The 21,741-nt window shown below is 47.7% G+C and overlaps 1 protein-coding gene across 1 annotated transcript; it reads left to right on the top strand.

Moving 5' to 3' along the window:
- Positions 1–8,962: 8,962 nt before the first annotated feature.
- Positions 8,963–21,524, top strand: RNF207 (ring finger protein 207). Its single transcript, XM_006885920.1, has 17 exons — positions 8,963–9,153; positions 9,741–9,873; positions 11,011–11,155; positions 11,266–11,347; positions 11,414–11,489; positions 11,564–11,689; positions 11,970–12,016; positions 12,285–12,357; positions 12,426–12,494; positions 12,888–12,956; positions 13,045–13,142; positions 13,831–14,017; positions 14,210–14,395; positions 14,673–14,724; positions 15,021–15,138; positions 20,366–20,446; positions 21,389–21,524. The coding sequence occupies exons 1-17, from the start codon at positions 8,963–8,965 to the stop codon at positions 21,522–21,524; spliced, it is 1,869 nt and encodes a 622-aa protein (XP_006885982.1).
- Positions 21,525–21,741: the final 217 nt, after the last annotated feature.

Raw genomic sequence — 21,741 nt, 5'->3', positions numbered from 1 at the left:
GTGTGTTCTGTTGTGCATAGGAGATATGATTAGGTATTATTTGCATGATAACAGTCCAGAGTAAGAGCTGTATGGCACAGTGTACTGGGGGCAGTGGGACAGGGAAAGAGGAAATTGTACCACAATGAGAGAATTTTTTTTCCAAGAGAAAAGTGAACTGGGGGTGTGGGTAGGGAGGAAAATGTACAACAAAGAATGAATGGAAATCCGGTTCTCTATAAACTTTTGTTAAAATCTCAATTAAAATTGAAAAAATAAAAAGAACGAAATGTGGAGTTGTTGATAAGTATTGATTATATCATAGACTACCAAAACAACAACAACAACAACAATTGTGTTGGAGGGAGTCCATCCTAGTGCTCCTTAGAGGGAAGGAAGGTGAAACTTTATCTTATACCTTGGGCATGCTGTCAGGAGGTGCCAGCCCTTGGAAAAAGGCATCCTGCCTGAAAAAGAAGGTCACAGAAAAAGAAGAGGACCTTCAAGAAGGTAGACTGAAAATAAACGAGTGGGGGAAAAAAGTCAGCTTGGGGAGAGGGAAGGGAGGAAGAGGGGTTAAAATGTGCAACAATGAATTAATGAAAATGTAACTTTTTTTCTTTTTTTAAAAAATTATTAATTTCAATGAAAATTTACAAAGACTTTGAATTTCCATTCAATCATTGTTGCACTTTTCTCCCCTCCCAGTCATCCCCCATAGTACACTACCCTCTTGCAAAAGTAGAAAAATTCTTTCATTGTTTTACAATCCCTCCTCCCAGGTCCACTCCACTATGCAGCCTTCACTCTAGACCCCTGTCATGACAAAAATACCTAATCACATATCCCTTTTAAACAGTTTCTCCCTCATCTATTTCAATTCAGTATACATTATTGAACCCATCTTTCTCAGTCTCCCCCAAACCCCAATGTCAAGCCGGTTTTGCAACAGTGGCACTATGCCGTATTTGTCCTTTTGTGACTGAGATACTTCACTCAGCATAATGTCCTCCAGAGTCATCCATTTTGTATAATATTTCATGAGTTCCTTGTTTTTCAATGCAGCATAATATTTCTTGTGTGAATATACCACAGCTTTCCTATCCATTTGCTTGTTGATGGGAACTTAGGTTGTTTCCAACTCCTTGCTATTGTGAACAAAGCCGCGATAAGCATGGGTGTGCATATATCTGCTTGGATGGCAGTTATGATCTCTTGGGGTATATTCCCAGTAGTGGAATTGCTGGGTCAAATGGTATCTCTATTTGCAACTTTTTGAGAAAGCGCCATACTGCCTTACACAATGGTTGCACCATTTTACACTCCCACCAACAGTGAATAAGGGTTCCAGTTTCTCCACAACCTCGCCAGCATTTGTTGCTTGCTGTTCTGTTAAATTTTGCTATTCTGACTCGGGTGAGATGATATCTCAAATTGTTTTGATTTGCATCTCTCTTAGAGCTAGAGATTTTGAACATTTCTTAATGTGTTTATTTACCATCCGAATGTCTTCTTTGGTGAAGTATCTGTTCATATCCTGTGCCCATTTTTCTATTGGATTATTTATCTTTATCTTATTGTGGTGCTCACGTATTTTATAAATTCCGGATATAAGTTCCTTATCTGATATGTCATTACCCAATACTTTTTCCCAGTCGGTGGCTTCCCTTTTCACCCCATTGGAGAAGTTTTTGGATGTGCATAGGGATTTGCTTCTTAGAAGGTCCCATTCATCTATTTTATTGTCTCCTGGTTGTAGGTGAAAATCTAACTTTCCTGTAAACTTTTGTTAAAATGACAATTAAAATTTAAAAATTTATTTAAAAAAAGAAGTTAGATTGAGGGGTTGGGAAGGGATTAAACAAAAAAAGAAGAAGGTAGATTGGCTCAGTCACTGCCAATAACAGACTCGAGCATGTTAGAGATTGTGAGAACAGAACAGGATAGAGCAAGGTTCAGATCTGTTGTTCCTAGAGCAGCTATTAGTCATAGTGGCTATGAATCAACAGCACCTAAAATAACAGTAATTTACAACAGCAAAAGAGATGAAAACACAAGTGCCCATCATCAGTGGACAAATCGTTGAAGAGCATAGTATTTTTATACTCTGTAGTAGCATACAATACTTTCTCTTTCAGTGACATTTGTTGCTTGTCATTATGTGCTGTCAAGACATCTATGACTCATAGAGACCTTATGAACAAGGGATCTGAAACCTGCTTTAGCTTGTACTATCCACACCGTGTCTGGTACACTTTAACTCATTATTACAAGTCACTGTATCAATCCATCCTGTTGAGGGTCTTTCTCTTTTTTGCTGACCTGTCCAAGCATGATGTTTTTCCAAGGACTGATCCCTCCTAACAACATGCCCAAAGTGTATGAGAGCAAAACTTCATCATCTTTGTCTCCAGGGAGCAACCTTGAAGAAAGTTTGCACTTCCTTCAAGAAATGTTTGATTGTTCTTTGGGCCATCCATGGGATATCCAATATTCTTCTCCAATCAACTCAGAGGCATTGATTCTTCTGTCATCCCTAGTCATTGTCCAACTTTCAGATGCATAGAAAGTAGTGGAAAAGACCATTGTTTGAATCAGGTGCACTTTACTCTTTAAACTTGACAACATTTCTTTTCAACAGTTTGGAGATGTCTTTGACAGCAAATTTTCCTAATATCCCATGTCTTTTTTTTTCTTTTTTTTAAACCATTATTATTGTGTGTGTGAACCATAAAATCAGATTTGACTGGTGCAGGAGGAGATTGTCCCTCCTTCTCCAGCAAAGCATCTGGTGGATTTGAACCACATACCTCTGGAATTACAGTACAGCTTCCTGCCAGTAGGCCACCAGAACCCCCTGTCTTTTTGATTTCTTAACTGCTGGTACCAAAGGTGTTGATTTGAGGTCAAAGTAAGATGAAAGTTGACAGATTCACTTTTTTCCCCCCAACTGTCATAATGCTGCCTATAGATGTGATTTTTTGTGTTTTTATGTTGAGATGTAATCTATATCGAAGACTGTAGTCTTGGATCTTCTGCAGCAAGCATTCTAAGTCCTCACTTTCAACAAGCTGTGTCATTTGCAAATTAAGATTATTGATAATCTTCCTCCAACCCTGATGCCACATTCTTCATCATAAAGTCAAGTTTCACTAATTGTTTGTTCAAGATACATATTGAATAAGTATAGAGAAAAGATACAGCCCTGTCCAATACCTTTCTTGGTTTTAAATCATGCAGTTTTCCCTTGCTGTATTCAGAAAACATCTTCTTGGCCCACGTATAGGTTTCACATGAACACAATTAAGTGTTCATCGATTTCTATTCTTCTTAAAGTTAGCCATAGTTTGTTGTGATCCACACAGTTAAATAGCTTCTTATAGTCAATAAAACACAGATAGACATTCTTCTGATATTCTCTGCTTTCAGCCAAGATCCATCTGGCTTGAGCAATGATAGTCCTGATGCCACAGCATCTTCTAAACTCAGCTTGAATTTCCAGTGGTTCTCTGTCAATGTATTACAGTTCTAGTAATTTTTAAATCATTTTCAGTAAGATTTTGCGTGCATGTGAAATTAATGGTGTTGCTGTAATGATGTGCTGTCGAGTCACCTGAGACTCATAGGGACTCTACATAGGGACTTGACTGAGGGAAGCCGAATATAAAATTTAATAATAGTAGACCAAATGCTGTATCGAGAAATGAGGGAGGCTTAATACAAGCTGAAGGTCACCTTGTGACACTGGGGCATTCCTTAGGAGGTCACCTTGTGACACTAGGGCGTTCCCTAGGAGTCAACATTGTTCTTAGTTTTTATCAAATGAACTTGGCCTTATCTGTAAAAGATTTCACCATTATCCTTTGTTTTGTACTTCCTTGTGATTCTATATAAATACTCAGAGAAGCATGGCTCAGGGTCTTCAGTCGAGAACTGCTGACCCCCTGTTTTACACTCTCTGCTCTATCTCATTCCTGGCTGTTTGTCTCTTTATTAATAATTATAAAATTATTCTATTCTTTGGGACCCTCGGTCTGCAACACTTTACAATAGCTTTGTCACCTGTCCTATCCTGAGCCAGTCTCACTGTCTCTAACACGCCTAACCCTATGACCCCAGCTACTGTGTCAATCCATCTCAGTCAGGGTCTTCTTCTCTTGCACTGTTCCTTCACTCTTTCAAGCATGATGTCCTTCTCCAAGGACTGGTCCCTCCTGCAAACATGCCCAAAGTTTGTAAGATGGAGTTCAAAATTGATTCTCCCTCTGTCATCTTTAGTCTTTGTCCAGCTCTCTGATGCATAGCAAGTAATTGCAAAGACTATGGCCTGGATCAGGTGCACCTTAGTCTCCAGACTGCCATCGTTGCTCTTAAGCACTCTGGAGAGATCTCTAAGAGCAGATTTTCTTAATGCAATTTGCCTTTTGATTTCCTGACAAGAGTTTTTATTATGGAGCCTAGCAAGCTTAAATTGTTAACAATCTCAATCTCTTCTCCATCTATCATGGTGCTGCCAAATGGCCCAGTAGTGAAAATCTTTGTATTTATTCCCATTTTTTAAAAAAAGAGGTGGAAATTATTGAACAGTATCACTAATATCACATGCAAGCAAAATCCTGCTCAGGATTATCCAAAAATGACATAGACTGCTAAGAAAAGGTTTATCCTCGAGAGGGTGAAACCAGGCTGCTCTTTGAAGGCAAGAATTCTGAAGCTTCATCTGACATACTTTGGACATGTTGTAAGGAGGGACCAGTCCCTGGAGAGGGACGTCATGCTTGGGAGGATGGAGGGACAGTGCAGGAGAGGAAGACCCTCTATGAGGTGGATTGATGTAGTGACTGGAGTAATGGGGGTGGATGTGTCCGAGACAATGAGGCTGGCACAGGACAGAGCAGGGTTTAGGGCTGTTGTACATAGGGTCGCTATGAGTCGCAGGCGACTTGACGGCACATAACAACATCACTAATACCACATGCAAGCAAAATCTTGAAGATTATCCAAAAACTACTGGAACAGTACATCAACAGAACTATCAGAAATACAAGCTGGGTTTAGAAGAGGCTATAAAGGACAAATATTGCATGGTGCCACTGTTGTAAAATGGGATTGATATCAGGGTTGGGGTGAGACTGAGAAAAACTGGATAAATTGTGTATACTGCAGTACTGAATGTACCATGGACTGCCAGGAAAACAAACAGATTCATCTTGGAGAGAATTAAACCAAGCTACTCCTTGGAGGCAAGGATTCTGCGGCTTTGTCTGACATACTTTGGACATGTTGCCAGGAGGGACGGGTCCTTGGAGAGGGACATCATGCTTGGGAGGGTGGAGGGACGGCGCAGGAGGGGAAGACGCTCTATGAGATGGATTACTGGGGTAATCGGGATGGGTGTGTCAGAGGCAGTGCAGTTGGCGCAGGATAGAGCAGGATTTAGGGCTGTTGTGAATAGGGTCGCTATGAGTTGCAAACGACTCTATGGCACATAACAACAACAACAACTGCACTGAAACAGATGAGGGAGTGAATAATTTAAAAGCGATGTGCGATAGGGTATTATGGTTATCATAAGAGTCCACAATTAAGATTGCATAGTGGAATGTACTTGGGGCAGTGGGAGGGGTGTGGGGGAGATTGTGTACCAGGGAAGGAGTGTTTCTTTTGCTTTTGAAAGAGAGGAGCGAATTGGGGGAAGGGGAGGTCTGGGTGGGGAGAGAAGTGTAGCAATGAATGAATGGAAATCCAAAATCTCTGTAAATGCTCATTAAAATTATTTTTTAAAAAAAGAAACTGTAAAAAACAAACTATTAACCATTAAAAAAAAAGAGGAGGCTATAGCACGAGGGACATCATAGCCAATGTCAGATGGATCTTAGCTGAGAGCAGAGAATATAAGAACAATGTCTATCTATGTTTCATTGACTATGCATAAGTATTTGTGTGAATCACAACAATTTGTGGCTAACACTGAGAAGAATGGGAAATCCAAAACATCTGATTGTGCTCTTGCAAAACCCACAGTCAGACCAGGAAGCAATGGTCAGAACAAACACTGCATGATTCAATAGGGAAAGGAGAACGTCAGGGACATGATGTTAATGAAATAGTTCAATAATTTCCACATTGTTGCATCACATATTTTGAAGTCAGAACAAATATGGATCTCTTCCTCATAACTGACCCTTCAGCGGGGTTTCTGGGACGGTATAAATGACATGGAAGGTGATTTTCTGTCTTTCTCCCTCAGAGACTGGTGGATTCAAATCAGCACAGAGGCACCACCTTTAGGTTAACGGTCCAACTCCCTACAGAATACAATCCTAGAAAACAGTAAAGAATTTGCAAAACACTGGATACCATGTATAAACCTAGAAAAAAAGCGTGCTTTTTTTAGGAGTGGCATAAGTCAGTCACAAAAAGACTAATATTGCATGAGACCACCACTATTCATAAAAACCAAGGAAAGGTTTACACAGAAAAGTCATTCTTGTATGATTACCAGGGACAGGAAGGGACAGAGAGGGTAGTAAAAATTAGTTAATATATAACAACTCAAAACGTGGCTCATTGCCCTCAGAACCAGACCCTCTCTCCATTAGATTCCTAAAGCTGTAAATCACACAGGAGGAAATTGCCCAACTTTCTCCCACAGGGAAGGTGCTGAACCTCCACCGAGGTGTGGCCCTTGGACTGGAAGCAAAATGTCCTGGGGACTATGCCAGCAGAGCCCCCTCAATAGCTAACAGTCAGTAGTCAGACAGGCGAGAGGAAAGAGAATGTACAGTAAGAGGACAGTGCACTAGAAAGAGGGAAGACAAAAAATGCCATCGGCAGTGATAGAGAAACAGGCAAAATAAGCAGATGTTAAAGAAGCTGAGAATGTCGGGAAGCGAAGGAAAAGCAGATGAAGCAGATTGGCACAGTGACTGGGGCAATTGAGTCCGGTGTGTGGCTCAGGAGAGGGCAAAGTTCAGAGCCATTGTTCACAGGGTTGATAAGAGTCCCAGTCACTGAATGGCACTTTAGAGCATCATAGGAAAAGTGTAATTATATGGCAGATATTTTAATTAATGCTATGAAAGAAAATGTGTATGAAAAGTCAGTTTGCTTTGTAGACTGTCACTCAAATCACAAATAAATTATTTCAAAAAAAATCTTCTGGGTTGCACACCCATGTTTATGGCGGCTTTGTTCACAATAGCAAGGAGTTGGAAACAACCTAAGTGCCCATCAACAAACGAATGGATAGAGAAGCTCTTGTATATTCACACAATGGAATACTATGCTGCATTGAAAAACAAAGAACTCATGCAATATTATTCAAAATGGGTGACCCTGGAGGACATTATGCTGAGTGAAGTATCTAAATCACAAAAGGACAAATACTGCATGGTACCACTGTTGTAAAACAGGACTGACATCGGGGTTGGGGGGAGACCAAACAAGATGGGTTCAATAATGTATACTGCATTGAAACAGATGAGGGAGAGAACTGCTTAAAAGGGATATATGATTATGTATTTTTGTCATGACAGGAGTCCAGAGCAAAGGCTGCATAGTGGTGTGGACCTGGGGGGAGGGATTGTAAAACAATGAAAGAATTTTTCTTTTTCTTTTCAAAGAGGGGAGTGTACTGGGGGGCGGGGAGAAAAGTACAATGAATGAATGGAAATTCAAAGTCTCTGTAAATTTTCACTGAAATTAATAATTAAAAAAATTAAAAATCTTCCATGTTGGAGCTCTGGTGGTCCAGTGGAAAGAAGCTGCACTGCAATCCCAGCTGTGTGTGGTTCAAATCCACCAGATTCTCTGCTGGGGAAGGAGGAACAATCTTTTTTTGTGTGTTTGACGATACAAACACAAAAGTTAATAAGATAAAATGTTAAAAAAACCTTCCGGGTAGTTCTACTGCCTTACAATGTTGCCATGAGTAGATTCATATATTGCTCTGAGTTGGAATCTACTCGATGGCAACTCAAGCCGATTCTGACTCTTGGCGACTACCCAAGGGGTTTCACCAGAGGAGACTGTCCTTCCCACAGAGTGGCTGGTGGATTCCAACCTCAGCCCTTTCTATTAGCAGCGGAACACATAACGCACCACGTCACCAAAGGTTCTTTACGAAGGCACCAGATGTGTAACTTTTTGTTTACTATGCGCAAGCATATTCCATGAAAGCTTTACCCCACCCATTGCCAGGAGCCAAGTCCCAGCTCTGAGACGCTGAAGAACCATTAACTTGATAGGAAACCTACAACCACCAGCCAGAGAGCGCTCCAGCGTCTCTTTCGCTCCCAAACTCGACTGTCCAGGCACGCTGGCTGCTCTCTGGCGCCCCCGGTCGGCCGCTAGGCCCCACTCCAGCATTAATCCGCTTTCATTCTAGCGGCTTGGCTTTGCCACCCCAGAACCGCAGGGTCCAGTCCTAGCGTCAGCCCTTTTCAGCCCAGACCCCAGCGCTCCCGCCCTCCTTCCTCTAGAGAAGAGATGCTGTGGCCAAGGAGGCGACCATTCCCTTTAATGCTAGGCCCCTGGTGTAGGGGAATGAGTGACCCTCCGGCCCTAAGCTCAAGGGAGTCTCCTGCAGGTCACCCAGACAACAGCAGACAGGGAATTCCTGGGGTGGGAGTGAAGGCGGTACGAGAGGTGGGAACAGGGGAGGAGGGGCGAAGGGAGAAGGAAGTACCCAGGTTCATGAAGCCACAGTCGAGCCGGGGGACTTGACCTTCCAGGGCTAGGTTGACTCTTCAGTAGGTCTCCCGCTGGGGGTCAGAGACATTCCGAGGACGTCAGCTCCCCACGAGCATCCAGCTCCCTGCTGGTCTTTGCGGTGAGCTCAGCACCAGGCCCCTCACTGCGCCATTCTGCCACCCTCTCCGTGCGCTGCGCTCCAGGCCCCAGTGGGGTCTCGGGTCAGTTGCGAGCCGACCCAGACAGAGAGGTAAGGGGAAGTGGGCGCTGGCCTAAGCGATCCTCACAGATGTCCGGAGCTCTCTTCGCGCCCCCGGAGGGCCTGGGTGGCCTGGACGCGGCGAGCGGTCACCCGCTGGTGTGCGCGCTGTGCCACGCGCAGTACGAGCGCCCGTGCCTGCTGGACTGCTTCCACGACTTCTGCGCCGGCTGCCTGCGCGGCCGCGCTGCCGACTGCCGCCTCGCCTGCCCGCTGTGCCAGTGAGTGTCCTAAGGGGACCCCCGCTGGGCCCGAGGCTGGCTCCGCCTAGGCTCGGCTCTGGTGCAGAGAGGCCAAGCAGATTCAACTAAAAGGGTCTGCGCCCAGCCCGCAGCTCTTACAGGTTCTCGCCCAATTTACAGTGAAAACTAATTGAGGACTGGAAAAGCCATATGGGTCAAAGTTGCTACCGAAGTCAAGGAGGAGGGCCTGCTTCTGTTCTGACTCCTTGCTTCGGTGGAACTTGGTCTCACCACAGGATCACGATCTTTCCAGTAATTCTGGGTCCCAGATCAACATAACTGACTGGCTTACGTTACCAGAGAGTGACCCTAAATTTACCCAGGGCAGTTTGAGCGTGTTGGTTTCTGCCTTTGACACCTCCAGTCTCCAAATTTCCGAGGACTAGGGGTTGGTGGTGCTAAGACTAGCTCAGCTGTGTGCTGCCTGCCCTGAGATATTTATAGCCAAGCCAGGCAGGCTGGGTTCCCACCTCTCTCCGCTATTGTTAGCTCCTGTCTGGAATGTGAGAATAGGCATGAGGCATCCAAGAAGGGGCTCCCTGATTCTGCCTCCATGCTCTCAACAGGCACCAGACTGTGGTGAAGGGCCCCAGTGGACTCCCGCCCGTGGACCGGCTGCTGCAGTTCTTGGTGGACAGCTCCCGGGATGGAGGCGAGGCAGTGCGCTGTGCCAACTGTGACCTGGAGTGCAGCAAACAGGCAGGGGCCACCAGTGGGCTGGGGAGTGGCAATGGCACAAGCTTACACAGTCATGGAAACTTGAGGCCAACAGTCCTAAGAGAATTCTCCCCCACTAAATTCTCCAATACTTCCCCTAAGACACCTGGGGCCTGAGTGTGGGACTCTTGATACAGGTGGGGAGGCTGAGGGCCAGAATAAGTGACTTGAGTCATTGACCAGATCATGGCAAGATTTAAGGCCATTTGACTTAGGGATAAGCTCATTGGTTCCCTGACCAGCCACTGGCGGGCCTCCTGCTACCTAGGTAAGGAGCTCTGACGGCCTGTTGTGTAATGTATTGACCTATTGTGTAATGTATCGGGCTGCTGACTGAAAGGTCAATGGTTCGAGGTCACCACTCCAAAGGAGAAAGATGGGAAATTTCCTCTGATAAAGATTTACGACTTCTGAACCCTGACAGAGGGGTTTTTTTGAGGGTAGGAATCAACTACATAGGAGTGGGTTTGCTACTGGGGCTGGGTATGTGTGTACAGATACCAGAGCACAAGGAGAAGTGAGGACAAGACACTCTTGGGGAGAGATGTCCTTGTCCCTGAGCCTAACAAAGACCAAAGAGCCTGAGGCCAGGCTTAGGCTGGACAGTGAAGGCAGGTGGGGTTCTGCCCTAAGAGGGTGGGGTCAGCTATTCTGCATCCTAGAAGTGTAGGCTTGCTCGAGATTGCTGGGATATGTATGACTTGGGCATGCAGAGATGATTAAAGGCAGAGAGGGAAACAGCCTTGAATGCCAAGGTAAGGAGTTGGCATTTGCTGCGGGAAGCACTGCTGAGATGCGCACTAGGCTCAGTCCAGGCCAGAACTTAGTCCTGGGTCTGATCTGGGGACCCAGGCCCTCATTCCTTTTCTCTCCCCCCCATGGAGCTGTGACTCCAGTTTGGCCATTACAGGGGACTCCATGGGGCCTTGAGAGCCCTATACACACATTGTTCTTGTGTATTGTCAAGCTGATCCATGTAGTTTGACCTCCTCCCTTGCCTAAAACTCCTTCCCAAGTGCCTTCTAGATAGCTGTCCTTTCCTGGATATACTAGAGTTTTGAGCATCTGGAAATGATTCTCCCGCGGGCAGTTCCCGCTGAGGCCGTGCTCCGCTCGCAGGACTCGGAGACCATGTACTTCTGCAACACGTGCGGGCAGCCTCTGTGCGCGCGCTGCCGCGATGACACGCACCGGGCGCGCATGTTTGCGCGCCACGACATTGTGGCCTTGGGCCAGCGCAGCCGCGACGTGCTCCCAAAGTGCGGTGAGTGTGCGCGGGGGAGGGGAGGGAGAGAAGGGGTGGGCGTGAGTGTAGGGTTGGGGGATAGAGGTGGAGCCTGGAGTCAGCTGAGTGACTTTAGTTCCCCATCCCAGCCCTGCACGCTGAGCCCTACATCATGTTCTCCACTGACAAGAAGTCGCTGCTGTGCATCCGCTGCTTCCGGGACATGCAGGGGTGAGTAGATGGGGCGGGGAGGGATGAGGCTGGAAGGAGCAGAGCTCACCTGCGCCCACCCCACAGGGAGGGGCGGGCCCACTGCGTGGACCTGGAGTCGGCCTACGTGCAGGGCTGCGAGCGCCTGGAGCAGGCAGTGCTGGTGAGCTCGGGGCAGAGGCACGAGGGCGCGGGCGAGGGTCGTGGCAGCTGAGCTGAGCTGGTCCTTGTCCCCAGGCCGTGAAGGCCCTGCAGACGGCCACGAGGGAGGCCATCGAGCTGCTGCAGGCCATGGTGGAGGAGGTGAGGCGCAGCGCGGCCGAAGAGGAGGCCGCCATCCACGCCCTCTTTGGCAGCATGCAGGTGGGGGCCCTGAACCCACAGCCTCCACTTGGCGTTAACTTCGTTAGTTGCTGGGAGTAAACCAAGGGAAGCCACCTGGGCCCTGGGCTGGCGTTGATGGGTGGAGGAGGGGCTGGGAGAGGCTTTGCTAATCAGGTGAGTTTGATAGGGCAGCAGGGAAGGCCTCTAGCCCACCTGCGGGCAGGGCTAACCTGGACGAGCTGGGGAGATGAAGAGCCTCTAGCTGGTGCCCAGGTGGGTGGGAAGTGGCAGCAGTGTGCCCATGGCTTGTATCTCTCAGGACAAACTGGAGGAGAGGAAGGCGCTCTTGCTGCAGGCTGTGCAGAGGTGAGCAGTGGTGGGTCTCCACCCATCTGCCTCAAGGCCTCCTCTGACCCCTGACAGCCTGGGCTTGGCCCCAGGGGGCAAAACATCCAATGCTCACCCTCTGAGAAGGGCAGGGTGACTCAGAGGTGGGACAGAGGAAGGAAGGATGGACAAGGCTGCCCATAACCCACACCTAGCTGTGGGGAGTGGCATTGCCCAGATTGGAGGACTTGCTGGGGGTGGTGCCCAGCCCTACCCTTGGAGATGAGGCTGCCTGCCCCTCCCCCAGCCAGTATGAAGAGAAGGACAAAGCCTTCAAGGAACAGCTCACCCACTTGGCCACCCTGCTGCCCACCCTGCAGGTAAGGGGGCAGTGCTGGGGATACAGGCCTCCTCCCAGGCTGGGCACTGAGCATTCGTCCTTCCACAGGTTCACCTGGTCATCTCCTCCTCCTTCCTCAGTTTGGCCAACAAGGCAGAGTTCCTGGACCTTGGTTACGTGAGTCTCCTCAGCTCCTGCGGGTGCCTTGGAGCCCCCTGCACCCTCCCCCACTTGCTGCCAACTCTGGATTCGGCAGTTTATCACAGGGAGGCTGAACGCCCCTGAGCAGCTGGCCTCTACTTCATCATTTAATAGCTGGCATTTGGGGATGAGGTGCTATCAAGCTGGAGAATCCTGGAAAGGGTGTTAGCCTTTGCTCCCCTTAAATACATGCACCCCGCCTTTCCTGGAGATACACTGGGGTGGAGCTCAAGGCCAGTCCCAGGGGAGGAGTGGAACTTCTAAAGGATATCAGGTAGTGTTACAGGCAGATTTACCCTCGGGGCCTCCTGGGTGCCTCTACCCTACCTGCGCCTCCACTGCTGAATGCCCCTACTGCTGCTGCCACAGGAGCTGATGGCCAGGCTGCAGGGCGTTGTCACCCGGCCACACCACTTGAGGCCTGTGCAGAGCAGCAAGGTGCACAGGCTTCCCCTGGGGTGGGTGGGCAAGGATTGGGAACCCATGGGCCAGAGCAAGTCTCCTAACACCCAGTCCCACTGCCCAGATCACCAGCGACCACCGCGCTGAGTTCGCACGCTGTCTGGAGCCACTGCTGTTACTGGGGTCACGCCGGGCTGCTGGCACAGGAGGCGCTGGCAGCACGTGAGCATGCCGGAGACCAGGGCTGGTTGGGAGCAGCGAAGGCCAAGTGCCTGCAGGCGTCTGGCTCCCAGAGGCCCTTAGCCCCAGCTGTCGCCTTCTGTCCTGCTTCCTGGCTACTGACTGGTCTCATACAGTAGGCTCAGTGTGGGGGAAGCAACCAGAGACCGCTTCCCCCAGGCTGAAGCCACTGGAAGACTCAGACCACAGCTCAACCAAGGAAGACATAGGGTCATAGAGGTTGTCCCCAACCACTGCTGCTGCCTCAACTCAGACTTGGGACCCCCAGGGTCTGTGGAAAGAGACAGCTTGGATTGATGCCTGAGCAGGACACAAGTGTGTGACCTGAGGCCCGGCGAGTGGGGAGGGGACTGAGCCAGAGGAGCAATTGTCTAAATAGCATTTCTGTGCCCAGGGACCAAAGGAGTCACCCAAGGGAGACTGATGTCCACATTCCCATGACTGGGTATGTGTGTGAGCCCAGATCTACTCCAGACTAGCTCTGTGGCGTCCCTTCAGGAGTTACTATGCCAATGGAGTTGGTCTTGGATGTGGCCTTGGCATTTGACATGTTACTGAGTTCCACAGTGTTTTTGATGTGCAGGTTGAACTAGAAAGTTGGGTCAGAGACTGACCATTCCAGGGGAGCCCAACTCCCCCACGTCTGCACCCATACTGGCTCTCTCCTCAGGCTTGCAGGGACTTCAGGGCCCAAGGTGCTGATGGGACCCTGCTGTCCCTCTCCAGTGGGAAAGATGTTGGGGTCGCCTGTCCAAAAGCCCACGCTGCACAGATCCGTCAGCACCAAAGTGCTCCTGGCCAAGGGTGAGGCTACACCCTTCACCGAACACTGTCGCCAGTATGAAGACTCCTACCGGGTGAGGAAGGCTTAACTCCCATGGGTAGAAAAAGCCCCAGTCCTCCCTTGCCAAGGTGCAGTGATCCTCCACAGACAGCCTGAAGGGTCAGGCCTAGGTCTGGCTGCCCACTCTGGAAGTCACGCCTCCCTTGGCCGTGAATAGCCAGGCTGCAGTGACCAGCACATGCTTGCCTTTGATCTCCCGGTGCAGAGCCTGCAGTTGGAGATCCAGAACCTGAAGGACCAGGTCCAGGAATTGCACCGGGATCTCACCAAACACCATTCACTCATCAAGGCCGAGATCATGGCAGACATCCTCCACAAGTCCCTGCAGGTGGACAGGAAGATTGCCTCACAGTGCGCCTCTGTGGAAGCCATGAGAACAGTCTTTGAGGAGGTAACCTTCCAGAAGAAAAAATCCCATTGTGCTGTGACCTCACTCTATCTCCTCCTTTGCCTGCATGGACAATCCCACCACAGACAGGGGAAGGGGGCTCTTGTCCTGATGCCACATCAGGCTCCTGGGAAAGGTTTGGGAACTGGGGAGGTTTTGCTCTCTGAAACCGCACAGGTCTGCCTTGGAAGTGCTGTGTAACTCTGAATAGCGGGAGGACAGAAAAGCCACCGGCGGAAATTCCAACTCACTGCAGTATCTGACTTACTTTCTCTTTTAGATTTGGGAGGAGTCTTACCAGCGCGTGGCCAATGAGCAAGAGATTTATGAAGGTGCTTAGGCTAATGAATGAAACCTGTGTCCCTGAGATAACCCACACTTAGCCGGAAGAAGGCCGTCACAGTAAACCACTAATCACTACAAGTTCACGTGCTGTACCCCTTTGCCTTGCCTAATGATTCCTTATTGGCCCCAAACTATGGACCTGAGGTCAGGTCTCAGTGAGTACAATGCCCTCCCCTCAGGCCTTGCTCTTTGATAAGTAATCATGCAACAGTTGGGATATCTGGGTGGCATCAGGCTTGATAGGAAGAACCAAGGATTAACTCTCTGGCCTCGGCCCCTACAGCCCAGATCCATGACCTCCTTCAACTAAAACAGGAGAATGCTTACCTGACCACAATCACCAAGCAGATCACACCTTATGTCCGTTCCATTGCCAAGGTGAAGGAGAGACTGGAGCCCAGGTGAGACAAGGGATGTTGCCAGAGCAACCAAGACACTTCAGACTGTGTAATTTAAAAACAGGTGTCACATATTCAGAAAAACTCCCTTTTTTTAAAAAAAAATTATTATTAATTTCAATGAAAATTTATGGAGACTTTGGATTTCCATTCATTCATTCATTCGTTGTTGCACTTTTCTCCCCTCCCAACTTTCCCCCTCTAAAAACTCTCTTTCAAGGGTCAGTGGGTGAGTTCATGAGGGCTCACCCCGGGAGGGGTGGGATAGGTGATAGATACCTGGAAAAATGTTGTTGTTGTTGATTTCTGTCGAGTCAAGCACGACTCACAGAGATCCTATGAACAAAAGGCCCGAAGCCTTTCTAAAACTATCGTCATTTATCAAAGTTCATAGAGCAAAATTATGAGAACAAAGTTCTGCTTCTACATACACTATACCTCCGGCCCATAGGAGCAAGTTAAAAAAGCAGCTTGGGCCTGATCTGAGCAGCAGGATACAGAGAGCAGGGCCTTGATCAGACATGGTCAAGGGAAATAAGTCTTGGAAGAAACATAACCAGAATATTCCTTGGAAATGAAGATGGTCAGACTTCATCTTATTTTGCACATCTCATAAGGAAAGATCAGATGCTGGAGAGGGAAATCATGTCTGGGGGCGTGTAAAGTTAACAAAAATGGGAACCACTCTGAAGGAGTAGCCTCAACAATGGGCTCAAACAAGTCAAAGACCACAGAAAGACACAGGCTGAGACAGTGTTTCATTCTGGTGTACATAAGGTTACCATGAGTTAACATGAACTTGACAATGCCTAATAACAAGGTAACACGTTGCCGCAAATGACAGCAAATGTGTTTCTAAGCACCATCATCAGTTTTAAAAAGTGTGTGGCAACGTGTTAAGGGAGCTCTGGTGGCTTATTGGTAGGGAATTGTGCTGTCAACACAAAGGTATAAGGTTCTAATCCACCAGCTGCTCTGTAGGATAAAGAAGGATGATCTCAAAAATGGCTTGCCTCTGGAAACTCTAAAAAAAAAAAAAAGGATGATCTCTTCCTGTGCAGTTTACTGCCTCTGAAAACCCACTGGAGAGTCAACTATGGGGCATTCTGACTTGATGGTATACAACAACAACAACAACAAGGGAAGTCTAGACAAAATTCTGAATGAGGCTTTCAACACTCAAGCATCAAAAGACGTTCCAATGGCAGACGACACCTAATGGCAAGTCTTCAGCATGCCTAGCTCTCTGAATACTCAGCTCCAGGATAGACTGTTGTCCTATATGGTGCCAGCTCTCAGTCTGGAATCGCCTCTCTCCCAGGGAGCTGCCCTTGTCTTGCCCTCGAATTAGATCTCCGGTTTGGTTTTTTGTGTGTTTTGGTGGCATTTGTCCTTCAGGGGCATCTCGAGAAAAGGGTGCACAGGAGGTACATTGGTTTTGGACCATGAGTCTGAAAACTTCTTTATTCTTCCATCCCACTTGACTGATCGTTTTGCTGGGCATTACATTCTCAGGAATGTTGAAGGTGTCGCTTTCTTGTCTTCTAGCTCCTACACTGGTTGTTGAGAAGTCTGAAGATATTCTGATTCCTGGTTCTTATTCTCTTTGGACATTAGAAATCATGTTGGATGTGTTTCCTAGTTGAAAGGACCCACCAGTATCCAACATACTGAATTCAATATTGGCTTATTTGTTGTTGTTGTTGGGTGCCATCGCGATGAATTCAACTTATAGTGACCCGATGAACAAAAGATCTGAATCCTGCTCTATTGGCTTATATAGTTTGGGCTTAATTAGTTGTTTGTTCACATTTTCTCATCATTTTGGAATTCCTTGTATTGAATATTGGTCCTCTGGGGCTGGTCATCTAGTTTTCTGTTTTTTTATCTGATTCATCATCTTGTCTTCCCCCCGCCCTGTATTTTCTGAGATAGTCCCTCATTTTTATCTCCCAACTTCTCCATTGTCCCTTTCTGCTATGTTTTTACATTACTGCTTTAATTTACTTTTTGTACCTATTGTTTTCTCATAGCTCTCTGGCGGCACATCAGTTAAATGTTTGGTTGCTAACTGCAACTGCAAGATCAGTAGTTTGAATCCACCACCTGTCCCATGATATGAAGATGGGGCAGTCTGCTTCCGTAAAGATTGCAGCTTTAGAAATGCTGTAGGGTAGTTCTACTTTGTCATATAGGGTCCCTTTGAGTAGCAATCAACTCCACGACAAGGAGTTCAAATTTGTTGTTGTGCTTTTTCCATAACATCCTGTTTTTGTTTCATGGGTATAATATCTTATCTCTCTCAAGCAACTGATAATTTTAGTGTTTCCTTTTGGAAGATTATGGCGCTCTGGTGGCACAGTGGTTAAGTGTTCAGCAGTGCATGATTCAAACCCACTAACTGCTGCACAGGAGAAAGATGTGGCAGTCTGGTTCCCTAGGGATTTACAGCTCTGGACACCTTTTAGGGCTGTTCCCCTCTGTCTTTGCAGGGTTACCACCATGAGTTGAATCTCCCTGATGGCAATGGGTTTGGTTTTGGTTTGAAATTTTTTATCTTCTTTCCTGAGGTCTCTCTCTTCCCTCCATGTAAACTGTGTTTAAGTTCTTTTTTCACATGTTAAAGGCTCTGAGAAGATGTCAGGCTGTCTGTTCCCTTAAGTGTATGGGAATGGCCTGGCAGCTCCGAGCACATGGAGGTGTGCCCCATTACAGAGGGTCTGAGGGAGTTGTGGTGGCTTTAGTCCATAGTCTTGTGCTGCTGACCATTGTAGGGGAAGCTGGATGAGTGGATTTTGGTTTTAAGCCCAATGTCAGTTTCAGGTCCTTTTCCAGTTTCTCATCTGGAGGATTTGTGTGCACATTTAGTTTTCTGGTTTGCAGTCCTGTTCTCAACTGTGTGTTTTACCCTCTCCAGGGACTTAACCCTTCATGCTTCTGCTGTGGGGGGTGGGGGTGGAGGGGGACGGGGCAGGGTGTGAGGGGATATGTGCTCAGAGGTAGACCAGATCTTTATTTCACCCTCCATTCCTCTGCCACCCCAGTGGCTCCTGAGCCTTCTAAGAATTCTGTGGTGGGAAATGGTTTGTGCTCAGTATGTCCTCAGGTTTTCCAGGTCTGCTAAGTCAGTTACCGCTCCTCTCCAGCTTCTCAGCTTCCGGCCCTCTCCTGTGTATGCGGGCTGCCTCAGTGAGAGCAGACTCCTGCTGGCCAGTAAGAGGCAGTGCTGGAGGCCCATTATCTCTTCCAGGAAATGACAGACAGGAAGAGGGCTGGTGCCAGGAGAAAGGGTGTCCTGCTTCTCTGCATGACTCTGCTTTCCAATTGTTTGTAGGTGCTGCCTCTGCTTCTTCACTTCTATTTCCTCTTCAACTCCAGCCTCTTGTTCTTATCATCAGCCACCACCCAGCCAAGCCCAGCACACCTCACTTGCTCTCAACAGTACACACGTCCATGGCCTCTTGCTCCAGGGCTCTTCTTTCACTTCTGAGAAGCTCCACCCCTGCTTCTTTTCTCTTCTAGCCCCAATCATTGCTCAGCTCAATGCTTAAGTCTCGTTTTGTCCCAGAGTCAGTCTGAGGCCTCCTTCCCATCCTACACTCCCTCAAGTGACTTTGTTTGCTCCCTTGACTCGCAATCCCCAGTTATATGCAGATGACATCCATTTTTGTCCCGAGCACAGGACTCTCTCACAAGATGCAGACCCATTGCCAGCTGTCTTCACTGTCTCTACTTGGAAGTCAGCAGGCATCTCACATTCCCAGGGGCCAGCTTTCCTGCCCACTGTATACTCTTACCTCCCTCATTTCCGTAAGTGACACTATCATTCACCTCCCATGGTACCTTTAATCTACCCCCATTCCCAGCCCATCTCAAAATCCTGTTAATGCAACCCTCATTCTGGATTCCTTTCTTCCTACACCCCATTTCTAACCCATCCCCCAAATCCTGCTGCTGCTACTACACCTCAGTCCACCCAGCTTGGTTCTCCACTTCTTTCCCCAAAGTCAAACCTCCATCATCTGGTCCCCTGGCTTCCTCCAGTAAGACAAAAAGCCAGTGATCACTGAAGACCCCGTGCTTCCTCATGCTACAACAGAGAGGAACCTTGAAAAGATCATGTCCAGTCAGTCCCATATACTGTGTGGTTGCACCTAGATGAAAGATGCAGATTTCTAGAAACCAAAGATGACTTGGAAAGGAAGCCTGTCACCGAGATGGAGTGGCCCAAGGTCTGCAAAAGTGGGCTTGAAGGGGAGCTCTGGTGGCCTAGTGGCAAGGAGCTGCAACTACAATCCCAGAGGCGAACGGTTCGAATCCACCAGATGCTCTGCCGGGGAAGGAGGGACAATCTCCTCCTGTACCAGTCAGATCTGATTTGACGGTACACTCACACAAAAATAATAAAATAAAATTTTAAAAAAGTGGGCTTGAGCAGAGTGGAGACTGAGGATGGTGAAGAATAAGAAAGGTTTCGATCTGTTGTACATGAGTCGGAATCTCGATGTCACCTAAGCACAAGGCTGTAAAAACAGGGCGATTCTGCTTAGTGGGCAATGAATTTCTGTTAATAGTGATGGAATAATATGAAAAAAGGTCAAGAATTGTCAGACAACTTGAAGAATATAATCGAAATCCCTGGTGTACACAAGTAGAAATTGTTGGTTATGTTTTGTTGTGTATATTTTTGCCAAAATAAAACAGAAACAAAAACCTCTGTGCCCCCCCGCCCCGTTCATGAGCCAACTTGCCCGTCTCTGACCATGTTGTTCTCTCACAACATCCCTGTCACTGGTGGTCTTTAAGTCTCCCCTCCCCCCTGAAAACTACCCTAGGTCCCACCTGGGCCTTTGGCTTCAGGGGATAACTCGGATGATCACTCAGGTCTCTCTGTGAATGTCAACACAGAGACAGCCATTGAGAGCCACCTATCTTGTCCATCATCCGTGGTCCCTGTCCACCACCTCCCTTGCTGTATTTCTTCCCAACGCTTGACCTGTCTCCTGCTGAGACAGAAAGCTGAGAACAGAGCTCCAGCCTCTTGCCAGTTACGACAGCGCCTCTCCCTGGCAAACTGCTGGACCTCTCAAATTACTTGACCAAATGAAGTGCTAGACAGGCCCTCAAGTGTTTGCTTAAGTTTGATTTTTACACCGTGTGAGTGTCAAGACATGCAGTGGACTGGCCTGCTGCATCCACAATGCCCAGTAACTGGCTTTCTCTGACACAGGTTTCAAGCACCAGTTGATGAACCATCAGAGAATCTACAAAACGTATATGAAGATGGCGTGAATGGTGAGCTCCAGGCCAGGTAAATCAAGGCCTTCCAGCTGATAGTGGGCAATCAATTTCATTTCAGGGATGAGGAAGGTAGCAAAAAACGTGGGTTTTATTTTTCCATTTCTGGTCCCAGCTCGCCACTGACGAGCTCAGTAACTCTGACTACACCTCCATTTGTGAAATAAAGGGCAGGGGCCTTCTTAATCTGGACAAGAGACTGTAAATGTGTAGAAGATAGATGCGACTTTAGTAGAAATGGCCAACGTTTTATGAGAGCAATGACTAACATCTGCACTGCTCAGGCATTGCTAACCACTGCTGCCTGGCTCACGGGTAGTGACAGCAGCTGTTTCCAATCCGCTTAAACCAGACAAAGTGTCTGAGGGCTGTTTCTGGGTGTGTGAGAACATAATTATTCATCAGATCCAGGGTTTGCCAGAATACTTACTTGCCAGAGGAAAGGAGACTGTAACAGATACAGTCACTGACACATAAGCAGGCTGATCTTTTAGGGTTGCACTCTCAGTTAAACGTGTTCATCGAGGGATGGAGAACGGGACTGTAGAATGAGAGCTGCAAGAGACTAGATGGCATGGGGCAGCTTGAGAAACTGTCTGGGGTTACGAGAGGGTTGGGGACAGAGCAAGAACGAGTTGCATCCTCCCCAGTATGGCGGCCCTTTAGCTTAAGTGCATAGTTCAAAGTCTGATGTTGCCAGGAACCTAAATGTGCTAGTGTTTTGGCATCTGAACACCGGCTCCTACGTGAAGGTAGGGAACGGTTCTATGACAGAAATGAAAGCGGAATCCTGTCCTTGATGACATTTCTGGTTCTGGGAGTATGGCCACCTACTGGTACCTTCTAGAAGGGCTTCCCATTCCACAAGCCATGGCCCATGAGGACCAGAGCTCAGGGATGCAGTGGAATGGGGACAGTGGAGTGCACCAGTTCATGTTCTATACTGTTCCTTTAGTCATGATCCTGTGAGTGCTACTGAAAAGAGAGAGAAGACGTCTGAGCCCAAGGGAAGCAGCCTCACAGAGGATCTCCTGCTGAAAACGAAAGATCACTACAGACCGAAACACAAGAATGGGGGTGATGAGTCCTAACGAAAGGAGAACCCAGCTTAGCCAGTGGGGCAGGGCCCAGGATGTTGGGGTCTTTTACACCATGCTCCTACACCAAGACCAGAGCATTTTAAAAACACCTTCTTCCTTTAATGGTTCTGTCTTTAAAGGGTAATAATGACTCAACAGTCAAACCCATGTCTGATCCTACCTTCAGATTCTTGGACTTGGATTAAGTCTAGCTTTTCTGTGTGAGCAC

Source organism: Elephantulus edwardii, unplaced genomic scaffold, assembly GCF_000299155.1.
Source record: "Elephantulus edwardii isolate Elephantulus edwardi_28Jun2011 unplaced genomic scaffold, EleEdw1.0 scaffold00045, whole genome shotgun sequence".
Taxonomy (NCBI): domain Eukaryota; kingdom Metazoa; phylum Chordata; class Mammalia; order Macroscelidea; family Macroscelididae; genus Elephantulus; species Elephantulus edwardii.
This window is presented reverse-complemented; position numbering and strand designations above follow the sequence as displayed.